We start from the raw sequence: 19,417 nt of genomic DNA on the forward strand, positions 1-19,417 counted from the left end.
ATTGTCATGAGTTATGTCACCACACCTAGCATATATCTATTTAATTGATTTTAATTATGACTTATTGAACTATAATGGGTTTGATTGATATGGATTAAGCCCAACATTATATATATGAGGACATTAATTATTTTATCACAATTGATGAATTCATTAGTACTTCATTACACTTTCCTAGATTGCTTATACGTAGCTCATCTTTATCTGTTGGTTAGAAACTTTGACTATCAGTTAAGAAGTTTAGAACTTAAATCTTACGTATATAATGTATATATAGGGGCGAAACCCCTTTATGACTGAGGGGCAATTGCCCTCCTAAATTTTTTTTTTATTATACTCTTATTTAGATTATTTTTAGTCTTTATTACAAGGACTTTAAGGTAATTGTCCCCCTCTAAAAATGTTAAAATACAATGGTTTTTAGGCAATTGCCCCCAATATAATTAAATACATTATGTAGATGTATTATTGTTAAGGAATGATGAACCAAATACAAAGAGAAATAGTAAATCAAAATTTATTCCGGGGGCGCTGCCCCTTGACCCTGCGACCTGACCGGGTAGGTCGAACCCCTCCAAGGGGCGTTGCCCACATATGCGAACAATTACTCATACGTTTGTCCCCCTGAAATTATAACTGGTTCCACCCCAGTTTATGTATAAGTTTGAATGATGTTCAAAAATAATTCAACTGATTTTAAAAAATAATTCAAATCTTATTTGAATGATATTCGAACTTTGCTCAAATAGAATTTGAATTTCGTTCCAAGACACAGTAACGTGGCCAATGTCAGAAATCCTGACACACTTCAGTGCAATCTAACGCCATCCGCGGACAGATCCTAACGCCGTCGACTACCTCCTCCTTCCCGTCAGCCTCCACTCGCTCCAGACAAACGATAAGCGAACAATAAAAAAGCCACCTTTTTTCCTCCTGTCGGCTTCTTCTCCTCCATTTTATTGTTTTATTAGCGAACCAATTAATCGCAACATATCCATCTCAAAGGCTACAAATCCTTCTTCTTCCAACTAATATTTTTGTTCTGGAATAAATTTTCCTCCTAATCTCTGTTTTTCTGAGATTTCTCTGTTTTGAAGAACGAAATTTAGCCTCTTCACCTCTTACTTACCACTGTGGTGGTCTTATTCGAATCTTATCGTCTCCTTCTCAGATCTAATAGTCATCATATTCTTTCTATTCCTGCTTTGCACTCGTCTTTTTTTTTTTTTTTTTTGCCCCAATGCAGTGAAAAGGTTTTTTTTTTCATTTAGAATAGAGTTGGGTACCCCCACCTGAAAACCAAGATATCCAGCTCCCTTTTATCCTTCGTTCATTTATATTGCTTTAAAGCCTCCTCTTTGACTGCTCTAGAGTTGATAATGATGTAACGGCAGGCTCATCATAGCTCCTGAAGTTATTCTTTTTAGCTTGAAAAATATTTCTTGGATTCCTTTTTCCTCGAGTGTGATGTTCTTCCCCGTTTGATTTTTGGGGATTTGTGACTTGGCTACGAAATCCAACTGTATTTTCTTTTTTATTTTCCGAGTTTTCAGAGCTTGACTGGCTGGGATGATAGCTTTTTCTTGCTAAAAAGCTCTCTTTTTTTGGTTCTATAGAAAAAAAATGAGATCTTTGGATTTTGTGAGCTTGATCTACTTCTCGAAATAACCATTTTTATCTTTGAGATGATTTGTTAGCCATGAAGACTGTTTTGTGTCTGACCCGTCTTCTAAAAGATAAGATCTTTGGCTTCGAGAGCTAGATCTTCTTCAAAGAGCCATTTTTTAGCTTCTAAGATGATTTCAGGAACCATGAAAGGCTTCTACACGATGAAAACTTTGCTTTTTTCTTGGATTTTGATGGTGGGCGGTGTAAGTGGGATTGGTGCGAACTGGGGGACGCAGACGAGTCATCCACTGCCACCAAGCACGGTGGTTCAGCTTCTGAAAGACGATGGGTTTCAGAAGGTAAAGCTTTTTGATGCAGAAGATGGGACGATGAGTGCTCTCAGGAACAGCAAGATAGAGGTGATGGTCGGAATCCCAAATGATATGCTTCTGACGTTGGCAACGAATGTGAAAGCCGCTGAAAAGTGGGTTTCAGAGAATGTTTCCAGCTATGTCAATGATGGAGTCAATATCAGGTTTGTCTTCTGTTGAAATTGAGTTTTTTTAATGAATTTTGAGTAAATGTAATCTCGATTGTTAGAAATTAGCAATTAATGTGTGTTTGAATTTGCCTCACGGTGGGAGCAAGGCCTCCAACAATGGGGCCACAAAGCCTTGAAAAGAAGTTGCATTGCCTTTTTTGGAGGGAGGATTTACAAGCATGCTACTAATTTTTTTTTGTATTTACATATCTAATAATTATTTTTTTAGTTTATTTATATAACAATGTAATCTTTCAATTTCATCAAATATGTAATAATATTAGCTAAGCTAAAGTGAAATATCCATTTTAATGTATATGTTTTGATATGATTTAGATATTATGTGTCATGTAAGTAAATATAATGATTTAAGTATTAAATGTATAAATACATAAAAACTCGGTGGTATATTGTAACTTGTTAATTTGATGAAAACAATGCTTAAAGAAAAAATCTCTTCTTCCATAGCAAATGTACTTCCAAAACATCATCTTCATCTTATTCTTATGTTTTCTTCACCCCTCCTCTAACAAATGCCTTTTCGTTGCGATCACAACTTTGAACTTTTTCACCACCATGATGTTGTTTTTTGTGATTGACTCTCATCGACATTGCAATTTTTTTTGTCCTAAATTTGTTGTTTAACTCTAGGAAGCACAACACTCCCAAGTGCCTATCACGTCTCTATCAGGACACAAACATGGCTATGACAAGCCTCAACATGTATCTAACACTTCAGAAATTGTGCCATATCAATTTAGTTAGTCAAATTTTATTAAATTGATATTCAATAAACTTCACATATTCATAGTTTATATTTGTATTGTAGGGTTGCAAATTTTCATAATAACATTGTTGTTATACTGTTTGCATGAAGATCATGGGTATGTGGTATGTACAGAATAATATTTATTTTCAAAATGATACCAACAAAAAAAAAAATCATCAAACATTCATATTACATTTTATTCTAAATCCTAATCATTCAAACTTGCAAGTGGTTGTTTAAAAATGAACACTTGACTATGAATATACATTGATCACATAATTCCCTTTTTCTATAACCATATTCCTAAATTTTCATTAAATGCTAGTGTGTATGTTTACGAATATAACATTATATACTTTTAAATTTAAACTTGCATTACATACCTTCTTGAAGAGCTGAATCCTCAAATCCTCTACCTCGTACCCCCTTCTTCGATTGTAAGTAACCTACAATAACCTATTTTACATTCAATAAATTCCACAATCTATCATTCAATTAATTTGCATAATATTAACTTATACTAAATATAATATATTACCTCAAAACCTCCCTTGTGCATATACCCATGTAATTCCTTCAGTTTGTGAAATCTCCTTTAAGCATTTACACTAATATTTGGAATTTAATAAAACTACCATAACATTGCAATATAAGCAATTTTCTCACCTTGATTTCCTCTTCTCTGATTTTTCTTTCCTTGATTCTTATTCCGCACTGTTATTACTCCAACAATCCATTTTATAACTCACAGCAATGACATTTTAGCACATTAACGGCTTTCCCAAACTCCAACACCCACTTCTACCTGCTTAGAATATCGGATCCTTTCCTTGCACAGTGCTGATCTCTCCTCTTCAATTCACTATACTGAACTATTCTTCACAACAAGATACCGCACTATTCCTTCTTCACAGCACTGAATTGTGCTTTACATAAGTGAACCTTATCTCTTCGGTTTGCATAGATTATCCGATAGAATTGATGGCCCACTATAACCGCTAGTCTACCATACGGTGCAAGCATCTATTCAGTGATTAGAATATTAGAAATGAAACACTTAAGTTACTGTAATACATTATCTTTCAACGATGAATTTATTTTCTTAACATCAATTTGAAAAGTATTATTATTTAAACTTCTTTAAATTTTAAACAAAATATAAATTTTTATTACTTGAAAAGACTTGGTTAGAAAATATTAGGAATGACCTTTCTTTATTAGATTTAAACGAGAATTTGACTTTTAATAGAATACAATGGAGAAAAAGGATTCATGTAGCTGACACCACGTAGTGGGATAAAGGCTTGATGTTGTTGTTGTACCTGAAATTTTTTGAATATTACATAGCTAGTGAATATTTACTAAATGGACATTGAATTGATTCAATTATATGACCTCAGCCCTAAAAATCAAGGAGCGCACTGCTTGAGATAGAGCACTTTGATTAACCAAAACATAGGCTACTTTATCCATTTATTAAATACCATGATACAAGCCATCTAGCTTTATTTATTAGGATCCTAGAAGTTTAGTCATTAAAAATCTGCTATGCCAACATGTACATGACTTATGTGGTCTTGTGAACTTGGATTAGCTCGGATATGGATGGCTCCAACTTCTGTAAATTCTATTTGTTGGATTCAAGTGATCCCACCCTTGAACTTCATTTAATAGAATGTTAATCTCAAGAATGTCACTTAAGAGTGGCTTATGTAAGAGTGAACTTGTGTACTAAGCCCTTTCAATTAGCCAGTCTTTGTAGGTATACATAGCTTTCACTCGAAAAGCATGCCAAGTTGCCAATTTGTCTAAATGACCAACTAATACTAATGATCTTCCTCTCCATACCATCTTCTCTTAGCTTTCAGTTGCCCGACGATCTTAACACTTGTTAGAACTGCTACAAGAAAAAAAAATATGTTTCAAACCTTGTCAAAAAACTATTTTGTGACTGCTAATCTTGTTGCAGATCGTAATGATTTTTATGTGACAAGACAAGACAATAGCAAAAAATATTACGACACAAAGATGTGTTGCAAATAGCTCAATAAGATGATCTCCCAGGAATGATTTTGCGGGTGGATCTGATTGCAAAAAGGTGCATTCCATGTAGCTTGTAATCATTTCTATAAGTTTTAGAATTGCAAACATGAAATAGAAATGGTAACATCACACAATCAAAAATACATGCAATAACCAAGCAATATATATGAATAACAAATGATTAACTGATGCAAAAGATCAAATAAAAATTGAATATTTCTGCACTACAATAGTACACAATGCGCAATGTATACAATAATTGATCTATTCCATCTATTTCACTAAAGCAAAATTAACCAAAAATATACTCGTCATCAGTATCAACATCATCATCCTCATCTTCATCATTGTTATTCTCAACCATCATTGTTATTCTCAACCTCACCTTCATTATGAGTGCATCCCAGGCCACCTTGCTGTTGTATCTTTTTTAGCATGGATCAAATAATCTTCTCAACCTCATGGCCCATAACAAGTATATTACCAATATTGTATTGATAATTTTGGTTAGTAGTATAACTTGACATAATTAATGATTAATACAACAACAACAACATCAAGCCTTTATCCCACTACGTGGGGTCGGCTACATGAATCCTTTTTCTCCATTGTGTCCTATTAAAAGTCAAATTCTCGTTTAAATCTAATAAAGAAAGGTCATTCCTAATATTTTCTAACCAAGTCTTTTTAGGTCTACCCCTACCTTTCTTAACATAAGTCAAATCTAATACCTCTACTCTCCTAACCGGGTCATCGCAAGGCCGCCGTTTTATATGACCAAACCATCTAAGGCGACTTTCTCAATCTTATCTTCTACTAGAGCTACTCAACCTTTTTCACTATATGCTCATTTCGTATCCTATCTCTAAGGGTAAAGCCACCATCCACCTGAGCATCCTCATCTTGTCACACTTACTTAGTATTATGCTTCCTTTTTAAAGGCCAACATTCGGCACCATAAAGCATGTAGGCCTCACTACCATCTTATAGAATTTTCCCTTAAGTTTGAGGGGTACATTTTATCATATAACAAAGCCCGATGCATTCCTCCACTTCAACCATCCAACTTGAATTCTGCTGATAATATCCCCATCTATTTCACTCCCACTCTGAAACAATAGATCCAAGATATCTAAACGATGTACTCTTATTAATGACTTGATCGCCCAAAGTCACAATCCCCTCACTAGGTTCTATTACTACTAAAATTACACTCCATAAATTTCTGTTTTAGATCTACTCAAGCGAAAACATTAGACTCTAAGGTTGACCTCCATAATTCAGTTTACCTTCAAACTCCCTCTCTAGTCTATCAACAAGAAATATCATCAGCAAAAAGCATACATCAAGGTACATCCTCTTGTAAATGTCTAGTGAGAACATCCATGACTAAAGCAAAAAATATGGCTTAAGGCTGATCCTTGATGTAACCCAACTGAAATAGGGAAATACTTGGTCAATCCACTTGTGTTTGAACACAAGTAATAGCTCCTGCATACATATCTTTTAATGATTTGAATATAAGCATTATTGACTCCTTTCTTTTCAAGAACTCTCCATAGCACTCTTCTTGGAACTTTATCATATGCTTTTTTAAATCAATAAATATCATATGTAGATCCTCCTTATTTTCTCTATATTTCTCCATCAAACACCTCTTAATAAATGTATGGCTTCCATAGTCGACCTACCGGCATGAATCCAAATTGATTTTGAGAAAACATTAGTATTACGCGCAACCTATGTTCCATAACTCGCTCCATAGTTTTAAAGTATGACACATTACACTTAATACCTCTATAATTCGCACAATCTTGTGCATCACCTTTATTCTTAAAAATAGGAATTAACACATATTCTCCACTCATCTGGCATCTTCTTAGTCTTCAAAATAGTGTATTAAAAGTTTAGTAAGGCTATAAATTCCTCATCCTCCTAAGCATTTTCACACCTCTATTGGAATATCATTAGGTTCCAACAGCTTTTCCCACCCTTCAATTTCTTTTAAAGCCTCTCTAACTTCAGTTTTACTAATACGCCCGATAAAAAATAAATCTTTATTTTCGATTTAGGGTGCTAAGGTCACTATAGTCAATCTTATTTTCACAATCTTCATTAAAAAGTTTACAAATATCTCATCCATCTTTGTTGAATATCATCTCTCTAAAAAAAAATATTTTTTGATCTTCATCTTTAATACACTTCACTTGAACTAAATCCTTACTATTCCTATCTCTTTGTTTGGCTAACTTATACATATATCTTTCTCCCTCTTTAGTATCTAATCTATTATATATAATCACTAAAAGCTAATGCCTTTACATCGCATATTGCTTTCTTAGCATCCTTACGAGCACTTTATATATTTCTCAATTGTCAGAATTTTTAAAATTAAAACCAATTTTTAATAAAAATCTTCTTATTTTTTAATTTTTTCTTGCACATTAGGATTCCACCACCCAACTATTTTTACTATTAGGAGCTTTTCCCTTGATACTCCAAGGACATCTTTTGCAATATTTAATAATATCACTAGTAACTTTTTTCCACATAATATTAGCATCCTCATGCACAGACAAAATTCTTAAGATTAAAATCTTTATTTCCAAAAATATTTTTGTTAATATTTTTAAATGCCCATTTAATCCTAAAAAATTGTTTTACTTTATTTTTTATTTTATGCCCCTTTATCTTAAAGTCCAAAACTAATAATTGATGTTGGGTATATAAATTTTCATTCGAATGACTTTACAATCTTTGCAATCTACAATGATTTAATTTTCAAAAAAAAATATCAATCTGGGTTGTATTATATCCTTTTTATAAGTGATGAGATGCTCATTCCTTTTCTTAAATAAGAGTATTAGCAATTAAAAAAATCATAAGCTAAACAAAAATCAATATGGTCTTGCCACCTTCATTCGTCGTTCCAAATCCATGGATACCATGAATGCTTTTAAAATCATCTACCTTCTTACCAACATGTCCATTTAAATCTCTCCAATAAAAACTCTTTCTTAAGAGGTATATTTTGTATTAATTCTTCTAAGTCATTCCAAAAATTTAATTTAGAACTCAAATCCAAACCTACTTGAGAGCATAAGCACTTATAATATTAATAATCCTTATCATCAACAAAAATCTTAAAGCTATAATTCTATCTCCATCCTACTAAATTTTTATACAATTATCCTTTAAACTCTTATCTATAATAACACCTACACCATTTCTAGTACGACTCCTACCCGAATATCAAAGTTAAATCCTTAAACTATCAATTTCCTTAGCCTATCTCCAAGCCCATTTAGTTTTTCTCTGAATGCACAAAAAATATTTAACTTCCTATGAATCAATAATATCTATTAATTCCATTAATTTTCCTGTAAGGGAAACCTATTATCCAAGTTTCTGTCCTAATTTTAGTTTCATGGACTAGCTTTTTGCCCACATCCGTCCTTTGATGTAGAACTCTTGCCTATTTAACACTGCACCGGCGCCGGCGCAGCGACCCTTGCACATTTGTCACTGTATTCAGGCCATTACAGCGCGTCGCTTTCAGGGACGCCCTAGCATTAACACAATTCTTAAAGGATTCATGTCATTATTGTTCGACAAGTTTTACGCTGGCTGTCGACTACCTAACGCAACCCTCCACTTTTCTCATCCAGGAACTTGGGACCTGGCAACGGCAGTGTTATAATTAATGATTAATGCTTGTATAATGAAAGCACCCATAATTTAGCCCTAGAAGTAAAGTGAAGCTCGCATGGACATTTGTCAGAATTTGTTGATTAAGTTAGCTTTATTCCTCCATTCATTAACAAGTGATATAAGGGAAGTGTGTGTGTTTGCTAGGTTTTAATTTGGGAGCTTTTGGCCCTAAATGCTTTCTAAAGCTAAAATAATATCAACAAATTTTTGGCTGCATTGTTTTAAAATTTATCATGGAGGTCTCATTGACTCAGACACCACATGTTTACTTCATGGGTGCGAGTCACGTGTTCCTTTGAATGACGACCTCTTTATAGGTATGCGAGCTTTTTGTAGACCGAATATAAGATTTGTGATCAAAATCTTATTTCAAAAAATTTTTGTTACTATTCTTTAAAGCCCCCATTTAATCCTGAAAATTTTTTACTTTATTTTTATTTTTATTGCCCCTTTATCTTAAAGTCCTAAATTAATAATCGTGTTGGGGTACATAAATTTTCACTCGGAATAACTTTACAATATTTGCCATCTAAACGATTTAATATTTTAATAAGAAAATAGTCAATCTGGGTTGTATTATATCCATTTTTATAAATGATGAGTTGCTCATTCCTTTTCTTAAATAAGGATATTAGCAATTAAAAAATTATAGCAACAAAAATCCAATATGGTCTTGCCAACTTCATTCGTCATTCCAAATCCATTGACCACCATGAATGCTTTTAAAATCAAATCTACCTCTCTACCAACATATGTCCATTTAAATTCTCCTCAAATAAAAACTCTTTCTTCAAGAGGATATATTTTTAATTAAGTTCTTCTAAGTCATATTCCAAAAATTTAATTTAGAACTCATATCCAAACCTAATTTGAGGAGCATAAGCACTTATAATATTAAACAATCTTATCATCAACAATAATCTTTAAAGCTATAATTCTATCTCTAATCACTATTAATTTTTATAACATTATCCTTTAAACTCTTATCTATAATAACACCTACACCATTTTCTTAGTGCGACTTCCTACCCGAATACCAAAGTTTAAATCATAAACTTATCAATTTCCTTAGCTTTATCTCCAACCCATTTAGTTTCCTGAATGCCACAAAATATTTAACTTCCTATGAATCATAATATCTATTAATTTCATTAATTTTCCTGTAAGGGAACCTAATATTCCAAGTTTCCTATCCTAATTTTAGTTTCATGGACTAGCTTCTTTGCCCACATCCGTCCTTTGATGTGGGAACTCTTGCCTATTTAACACTACACCCGGGCGCCGGTGCAGCGGCCCTTGCACATTTGTCACTGTATTCAGGCCATACAGCGCGTCGCTTCCAGGGGACGCCCTAGCATTAACACAATTTCTTAAAGGATTCATGTCATTATTGTTCGACAAGTTTTACACTGGCTGTCGACTACCTAACGCAACCCTCCACTTTTCTCATCCAGGACTTTGGGACCTGGTAACGGCATTGTTATAATTAATGATTAATGCTTGTATAAAATGAAAGCACCCATAATTTAGCCTAGAAATAGAGTGAAGCTCGCATGGACGTTTGTCAGAATTTGTTGATTAAGTTAGCTTTATTCCTCCATTCACTAACAAGTGATATAAGGGAAGTGTGGTGTGTTTGCTAGGATTTTAATTTGGGAGCTTTTGGCCCTAAATGTTTTCTAAAGCTAAAATAATATCAACAAATTTTTGGCTGCATTGTTTTAAAATTTGTCATGGAGGTCTTCATTGACTCAGACACCACATGTTTACTTCGTGGGTGCGAGTCATGTGTTCCTTTGAATGACGACCTCTTTATTGGTATGCGAGCTTTTTGTAGACCAAATATAAGATTTGTGATCCACTCGGCTGGGGGGAGGTGCAATCAGCAAGGCAGGATTGGCTCTGGAAGATGTGGAGTTGAGTATTTGAGCACGCAAGTCCTTCAAGTCTCATTGGTGGGTGTGGGGAAAATTGAGAGGACCGTCAAGGTCAAATGGAAATTGATTTGCATGTTTAAAAGAAAATGGCGTCAGGTCTACCAATCCACTGGTTAATCAAGTTGATTCAGTACAATTTTCCAAAAAAAATAAAATTTTGAATCTCTTTTTTTTTTTTTTTTTGAATCTCTTGACTTGGAAGATGGCTTTATTTAGTTTGGTTATCTGATAATGTTTTTCTTAGGCCCACTTTGTAGTAATCTAAAATTTCCTTAATTATTTTATCAATTTGCAGTTTTCTTTTTTACCATTTGCTTGAAAGTAACATGGATATCAAGATCACTTCTTATTTGCTAGGATCAGCACTAAAAGCACATAATCCTTAACAGTTGAATTTAGAGTTTTGATAGGCAAGTTATACATAATGCTTTTTCTAAACAACAGTAAGTCTCTTTCGCTAGAAATTTATTTTGAAATGATGACAATTACCAGGGAGCGTAAAAGTTCATTAGAAAGAGAATGATGATAACCAAAATACTAGAGGATGCCACCACACTATGTGTAAAACCTGAAATTTGACGATCGTAGCTGTCGCACGCATTGCATTTCAATGCGTCGCGACGAAATTTAAGTGAAAATTTTAAGTTAACAAATTTTAACAGAAATAATTTTATAAAATTCTACACAATATTCTAAACAATTTGGTATATAGAACATAGTTAATTTTATGTATATTGAGAGATAAAAATTATAGAAACATCTAAATACCCAAACTACCCCTAATCATATTTATAGCTGGAATGTTTTAAGTGAGGGCATAACAGTCTTTTGGAAATCCCTATTTCCCTAAATAAGCAAAATCGAATACCTCCCTCATCCATTCGCACGGTTTGGTCGAAGCCGAGAGAAATGAAGAGAGGGAGCGGGCAGCTAGGGCAACGGGTCAAGGGCGACAGGGACTCTGACGACGTTTTTTCGGTGAGAAAACTTGAAGAAATCGTAAATGAGACTAAGAGGACGAAGAAGGTATAATTATTTTAAGCATTTCTCTTCTCTTTCTCAAGATATTTAGAAAGAAAATTATTAGGGTTTTTCCAAAAATGCGTTTTTCTTCTAAATTTCTTTACGAAATCAATAGGGAAGATTGAGGGAGATGTTTTAACGGTAGAAACGAATTTTTCTCAAATTATTTTGAGTTTTGAAAATTAGGGTTTTAACTTAAAATTGGAATTTCTTAAGGCACTTTTGTAAAAATGATTTTTATGAATATTAGGAATGTTTCTAAATCAAAATTTTGATTTTTCTTAAGAAATTGCATTTTCATAATTTTCTAATTAAATAATTCCGAAAATTAATTAACCTAATTATTAATTAAGTTTAGAAAAATGTTTGACTTAATGTTTGAGTAAAATTGAGGATTTAGGGTTTCAAAAAATTAGGGATTTTAATAAATCAAAAAATTAAGATTAAATTATATAAATTTTATTAAGTGTCGTAATGAACAATTAATGAGAAACAAAGGGTTTATACAATTTGGAATTTTAATTAAAATCTTAAGGAAGATTTATTGTGACACGTCTTTTTATGTGATTATTACTTTATGATCTTTAAAGAGAGCGAAGTGTGTCAAAGCGATACTAAGGAAGTGTTGTACTTGGATTAAGGTAGATAACCATATCTATTGTGAAAATTTCATATTTATGTTTTGTTTTTTTTTATTTCAATGCAAATCTTTAACAAGAGTGGTAATTATCACGACCCAACAGGGCTAGCCCGAATTAACGGTGCGGGAAGAAATAGTCGTACGATAAGCAGTAAAATTTTAACATTTATCCAACATAAACATAAAATAAATTTCATTCCAAAACGACATAAAAGAGCCACTAATCCAACAAATTGAATATTTCTAATAATATCCTCATACCACAACCACTAAAAATATAAACATAAACATCAACATAAACTCTAACAGACTCCTTAATTACAATCTACTGATTCGATACACATAACAGAAAATATAAAACATTTTCTCCTGAGGTTCTCTACGATGGTAGGTGTACTGTCGTCTCGCTGTCATCATTTCTTAGATGGTTCTCCTGAAAAAGATCCCCATAAATAGGTGTGAACTTACTCGCTTAGCAAGTAATTCATATTTCTCATAAAAATTTACATAAAATCAAAATAAAACATCTTTTTATAAGAAAACTTTAAACGACGGTCAATATTGGATAAATTCATAATATTTTTATATAAGAAACATTTTCATAAATTTTTCTCAATCATAAACCTTTCATATAATCTTTTCTTAAACATAAACTTTTATTTTGCTTAGAATATATATATATAACATAATATGCATAACGTTTACTATATCACCCGTCTCGGAGGTGCCCATAAAATTTGTAGTGATCATGTACACATTTTCATTCATTTGGTCATTCCTTTACCATTTCGCTCTGATGAGCCTCCTTTATCATTTGGCTCTATTGAGCCCCTTTATCATTTTAGGCATTCCGCATCAACATGTACAATTTCATATTTACTTTTTAGTCAATCATATTGATGTGAAACTACTAGGAGTTATGTTTAGAAATGAGAAAGAAAATTGTTTTAAGTTAGCCCTTATAAATTTATTTCAATCATGCAAGAGAGAGTTAAGAATTTGAAAAATTTAACTTGCTTAGGCCAAAGATTAGCAATAGAGAATAACCAAGACTATCATTTCAAAAACTAAGGTAATATTAAATGCAAAGTATAAATAACATAACCCCACACTTAACAATGAGAGGTTCACCTCAAGGCCTTATCACTCAACTACTTGTAGGCTTTAGCGGAGAAAGGTGAGCCAAATAATGAAAGATATTACCACTACCAAGATGGCGCCGAAGAACTTTGTTGGTGGAGATGGACGTAGTGGGTGGCCGATTAGGCTCCAATCGTAGCTTGAAAATCGTCGGTCGATGATGCTTGCAAGAATCGGGACGACTCGCTCCAAATATTCTTCAACAGTAGTTTCGTCTTCAAATCCCACGTCAAAGCACGGAGATCTTAGGATGTTGATGCTTCCGTCGGTGTTGAATACAAGACCCCATTCAAGCTCGGGATCCGTCATTCAACATTGAAGAGAATAGGAGAAGTGTCGTCCTCTTCGTCTCTAGGCTTCTCAATGCACGAGAGAAGGAGAAAAAAAGGGAAGGGGCTGACGGGATTCTCAAGGGGAGAGGGTGAAGCCGGCGGGTGCAAGGGGGGGAGTTAGGGTTTGGAGAAAATAGGTTTAGGAAATTATGGGAGAGATTAGTCAAATCTGAAATTTAATTTCAGTTTTGAGTAATTTAGGAGGGAATTGACTTGAAATTTGAATTTCAAATCAATTGTAATTAAAGCCTTAAATGGGGAATTAATGGGGAGCTTAATATGGGGGAGGCTGGCGGTTTCAAGAGAGGAGAGGGAGGAGTTTTAATAACAAATGCTGAAATAAATTTCAGGATTTGAAATTTGGGAGGGAGTTTTATTTGAAATTAAAAATTTTAATTTCAAATTGATGAGGGATTAATGGAGCAATTAAGGAGGGGGGAAGCCTAGTAAGGCCGGCGGCATCAAGAGGGAGAGGGGAGGATGTGGAAGCAAATTACAAACCTTCCAAATTTGCTTGTGTGCATGATGAGGTTTGATTAAGAGATCCACTTTGATTCGAATTGTTTTGAATTTGAAAACTTTTCATATTTGGCTTGACATATTTGGAAATTTTCTTAACTCAAATAATTTGTATTTTCAAAATTCAAACAAGTGGGGAGTGGGGAAGAAGGCCTGCGGTGGAGGAGGTGGGGTGATTGGTGGCCAAGATGGGTTAGGGTTGGTGGGTTGGAAAAGGGGCGAGGATCGGATGATGGGGATAAACCACGAGTCACGAACTCTTCCAATGACTGGTGGGTATTGCTTTTCGCCCACACCTTGGGCTCTCGTTCTCCTCTCTAACTCTCCACAAGAAGAAGAAGAAAAAGATAATCAAAATAAATTTCATTCAAAATATTAATTAACCATCATACAACATATGAGACCACTATATATAGGCCTCAACTCATAAAAAAAGAAAGTACGAAATTGCCCTCTGGGCTACAATAACAAAGCAATTCCCCACAGGGGTAAAAATGGAAAAACTGCAAATACTAAATAATACATCATGACATTGAAATCAAAAGTAGAGGCGTTGAATCGTGGCCGTCGATCTGCGATTTCGCCGGCGATAAACATGTCGGCAGTGTCTGTCGATGTCCTCATCACATATGCTTAAAGAAAAATAATCATGATTCAGTTATCATTTGCTTAAAACATGAAAATCATGAATTTAAATCATAACATGAAAGCTTACTAATATCATGAAATAAAAAAACTTTAACATGTTATTTGCCAAAATAAAATTCGTGAACCATATAACTTGAAAATTCTAAAGATTTGCATTGAAATAATAGAACAAAGCATAAATATAAAATTTTTACAATAGATATGATTACCTACCTTAATCCAAACACAGTACCTCCTTAGTGTCGCTTTTACACACTTCGCTCTCCTTAAATATCATAACATAATAATCACATAAAAAGACGTGTCACAATAAATCTTTCTTAAGCTTTAATCAAATTTCAAATTGTCTAAATTCTTCGTTTATCATTAATTGTTCCTTACGATATTTGATAAAATTTACATAATTTAATCTTAATTTTCGGATTTATTAAAATCCCTAATTTTTGGAAACCCTAAATCCTCAATTTCACTTAAATCATTAAGTGAAACATTTTTCTAAATCTAATTAATAATTAGGTTAATTAATTTTCGGAATTATTTAATTAAAAAATTATGAAAAATGCAATTTCTTAAAAAAAATCAAAATTTTGATTTAGAAACATTCCTAATACTCATAGAAATCGTATCGTTTTTGGAAAAGTGGCTTAAGAAATTCCAATTTTAGGTGAAAACCCTAATTTTTAAAACTCAAAATAATTTGAGGAAAATTCGTTTCTACCGTAAAACATCTCCCTCAATCTTCCCTATTGATTTCGTAAACAAATTTTAGAAAAAAAAATACATTTTTGGAAAAAACTCTAATAATTTCCTTTTCAAATATCTTGAAAAAGAGAGGAGAAATGCTTAAAATAATCATACCTTTTTCTTCCCCTTAGTCTCCTCCACGATTTCTTTAGTTTTTTCTCGTCGGAAAAACATTGCCAGAGCCGTCGTCACCCTTGACCCGTCACCCTAGCCTTTCGCTTCCTCTCTTCATTTCTCTCGGTTTCGGCCAAATCGTGCGATGAGGTAGGGGTTTGGTTTCGACCAAACCGTGTGAATGGATTAGTGGCTCTTTTATGTCGTTTTGGAATGAAATTTATTTTATGTTTATGTTGGATAAATGTTAAAATGTTACTGCTTATCGTACGACTATCTATTCCCGCCCCGTTAATTCGAGCTAGCCGGGCCGGGTTGTGACAATATATAGGTGAACCTATTTATATAAGCATGGTCATTTAGAGGACCTTCTTATTAAGAATTGTTAGCTACAATCAGTGTTAATTTGCTACAATCATTTGGGGAGCTTAACCTTGTTGATTAAACTTGCGGTAGTAATAACTGAGGTGATGACAACTTCTACAAACCTAAAAGATAGATATGGAGGCCTAGTGTTGAAAAGTAGAATAATCAAATTATTTCTAGGTTTTATTGAAAGAAATCCGCATATTGTCACTAATTATTGCCAAGTCAGCAGAGGTAGTTGTCACATGATCATTGACATCTCCCAAAAAGTCATTCAATCAACACGGATTTTGATGAATTACAAAATCTCAAAGTGCTCAAGTAATTGAATAAAAAACTTTCATAACCGATTTTAGGATCATTTGATTTTTTTTTTTAGAATCATTCTCGTAGTCGAAATATATATATCTCGACGAGATGAATCTGATAAACTCAAAATTAATTAATTCTAATATCATTAAGACATTTCCCTGCTCAACAAATATTAAATGTTCAAGGAATATTATACTAGGTTGCCCTATGGAGTTGTTAGGATTTAACAAAAATAATAAAACACTCCAACCAAAAATCAATAAATAGGCTTTCATTTCACACTTGAAGGGTCCATCAAGTGGAGAGAATGCTCAAATTTGAAGAATTAAACTTTTTGTTTCCACCGAACACTAACAACCATTCACTTGCACATCATTAACCAATGCCAATAACTATCAGCATCCACCATTGCCTGACCAATGCTGTCAAATATCAACCAACATCAAAACTCATCATCGTTTGGCCATTGTTGCTCGATTTTAGTCTCTCAATCATCATTTACTTGAAAGTTGATCTTGCCGTCGATCAAGAATGGTGTTCATCACTTACTATTCCTCCAGCATTTCCCAGTACACTCTCAGGATTTCTAAAGCAGTCCAGGATTTCTAATTTCACCTTTTCCAGTTTAGAGAAAGTGTTGGGTCTTGTGCACAATGAATTTATATGGTAGTTTATGTTAGTTGTATCAAATCCCGTGCTTTTTTCCTTTTGATTTTCCCATGGTTTTCTCCTTCTTAGATTTTCACTTGAAAAAAGTTGTGACTATTGTAATCCTCAATTATCTGTGCATTGAATGTTGTGTAATGCTAAGACAAACAAAATCATCCTCTACCTCCGTAATGGGTCTTGCCTTTATTTGAATAGAAGTTAGTGGGTTGTTATGCTGGTGAACGAATTTTTTTAAACATAATGCTTCGTTTGTGACGGCTTTCTTTTTGCTTCTTAAACCAGTTTCCTAGTACAAAAGTTAAAATTTTTGTACTAGGAAGCTGCTTTAAAAAGCAAAAAGAAAACCGTCCCAAACGAAGCCTACATTGTATGATACGCGGTGCATAATTTTGACATCATTTATAGAAACACCATAAAGATCCTTTAGCCTTATAGATAGTGTAGCCCAACAAATTTCTATGGAATGATATGATGCATTTATAATAATGCAAATGGGAGCAGAGCAAATCCAAAGCTCAGTAAAGTGAGGAATTTTTTCACTCCAGGCAGAGAATTTTTTACAAGCTTCCGAATCACATGGTCATTAGTAACATTACGAGGTAGTAACCCTCTTGCCTTCCATGAAAAATGGATAAAGTTATCTAATATTTGATCATACTAGCTTTATTTTTGCCTGAGCAAGTTGACACCCTTAATTCAATGTAATTCTATAGTTTTTAGTTTAGTATCAAAATCATTTCACATGGTGTCTATTATTGATATTAGTGCCTCTCTTGACTCACTAAACTTCATAAACAACTTTTCCATCTACAGGTATGTTGCAGTTGGAAATGAACCTTTCCTACAGACTTACAATGGAAGCTTTATTCAAAGCACTCTACCTGCACTCCAGAACATCCAAGGAGCCCTAATAAAGACAGGTTTGAGCAGCCAGGTGAAGGTCACAGTTCCTCTTAACGCTGATGTATATGAATCAAAGACTGGCCAGCCTTCTGATGGTGAGTTCCGCTCAGACATCCATGACCTCATGCTTAACATTATTAAGTTCCTAAGTGATAATGGCGCCCCTTTCACTGTCAACATATATCCCTTCATCAGCCTCTACAATGACCCCAACTTTCCAGTAGATTATGCCTTCTTTGATGGGACTTCATCACCAGTGGTTGATGGCTCCACAACATACAATAACGTTTTTGATGCTAACCATGACACTCTCATATGGGCTTTGAGGAAGAATGGATTTGGAAATCTTCCTGTCATAGTTGGAGAAATAGGTTGGCCAACTGATGGAGACATGAATGCAAACCTTAATTTTGCTCAGAAGTTCATTCAGGGCTTCATGACTCATATATCAACTGGGCAAGGGACTCCGATGAGGCCTGGACCCATTGATGCCTACATCTTTAGTTTGATTGATGAAGATGAAAAGAGTATACAGCCAGGCAATTTTGAGAGGCACTGGGGTGTCTACACTTTTGATGGTATCCCAAAGTATCAACTAAATCTTGGAATGAGAAATGTTGGTCTTGCCAGAGCTAAGAATATCAGATACCTGGATAAGAAATGGTGTGTTTTCAAGCCTACTATAAGCCTCAGCGATGCTAATGTGGCACCTAGCATCAGCTATGCCTGTGCAAACGCAGACTGCACAAGCCTTGGATACAAGACTTCATGTGGTGATCTTGATGCAATGGGTAATATCTCTTACGCTTTCAACAGCTACTACCAGAAGAATGATCAAGATGAAGTAGCTTGTGGATTCAATAATCTAGCTACTTTGACAAGCAAGGACCCATCTACTTTGACATGTAAATTTGTGATCATGATCGAGACTGATTCTGGACTTTCCTGGAGACTCAAAGGGGTTGGAGATGGTAGTGTTATTGTGGTTTATCTTTTGTATATGTCTTTCATGTTTCTAATTACATTGTTTTAATATGTTAGTGCATGTGTCATTTTGGGGACATCACAAGCTATCAATTTTCATTCAGATCTCCATTATAAGCCTAGTATGATAATTTTCTCATTACTAATTTTAATTTTGTAAACAGATGAGATTTAAGTTAGATATATAGTTCCTCTTAAACTTCAGGCCTTTTTTGTTGATACAAAAAGTATAATTTAAGATGAAAGATAAAAAATATTGCAAGCTATTCAAACAGAAGCTAAGGGCATCTCCAACCGAAAATTCCATTTTTCACTCCAAAATGTAGTGAAATTCAAAAATGTTGTGATTCATCTTCAATTCAATTACATTTTGTGTGCTTTTGTGAAGGTAATTGTCTTTCTCCTCTTTCGTGT

The 19,417-nt window shown here is 33.8% G+C and overlaps 1 protein-coding gene across 1 annotated transcript; it reads left to right on the plus strand.

The window, feature by feature from the left end:
- Nucleotides 1-911: 911 nt before the first annotated feature.
- Nucleotides 912-19,142, plus strand: LOC110108957 (glucan endo-1,3-beta-glucosidase 6). The gene is made up of 2 exons (XM_020839826.2): nt 912-2,143; nt 17,930-19,142. The coding sequence occupies exons 1-2, from the start codon at nt 1,797-1,799 to the stop codon at nt 19,050-19,052; spliced, it is 1,470 nt and encodes a 489-aa protein (XP_020695485.1). The 5' UTR covers nt 912-1,796; the 3' UTR covers nt 19,053-19,142.
- The last annotated feature ends 275 nt before the right edge of the window (nt 19,143-19,417 follow it).

The sequence above is a fragment of the Dendrobium catenatum genome, unplaced genomic scaffold, assembly GCF_001605985.2.
Source record: "Dendrobium catenatum unplaced genomic scaffold, ASM160598v2 original_scaffold_71536, whole genome shotgun sequence".
NCBI lineage: Eukaryota > Viridiplantae > Streptophyta > Magnoliopsida > Asparagales > Orchidaceae > Dendrobium > Dendrobium catenatum.

Bases quoted from the DNA above. Each gene is read 5' to 3' on its own strand.
- LOC110108957 (XM_020839826.2), top strand. From the start codon at position 1,797: ATGATTTCAGGAACCATGAAAGGCTTCTACACGATGAAAACTTTGCTT. The intron at 2,144-17,929 runs GTTTGTCTTCTG...TTCCATCTACAG, and splicing joins AATGATGGAGTCAATATCAG to GTATGTTGCAGTTGGAAATG.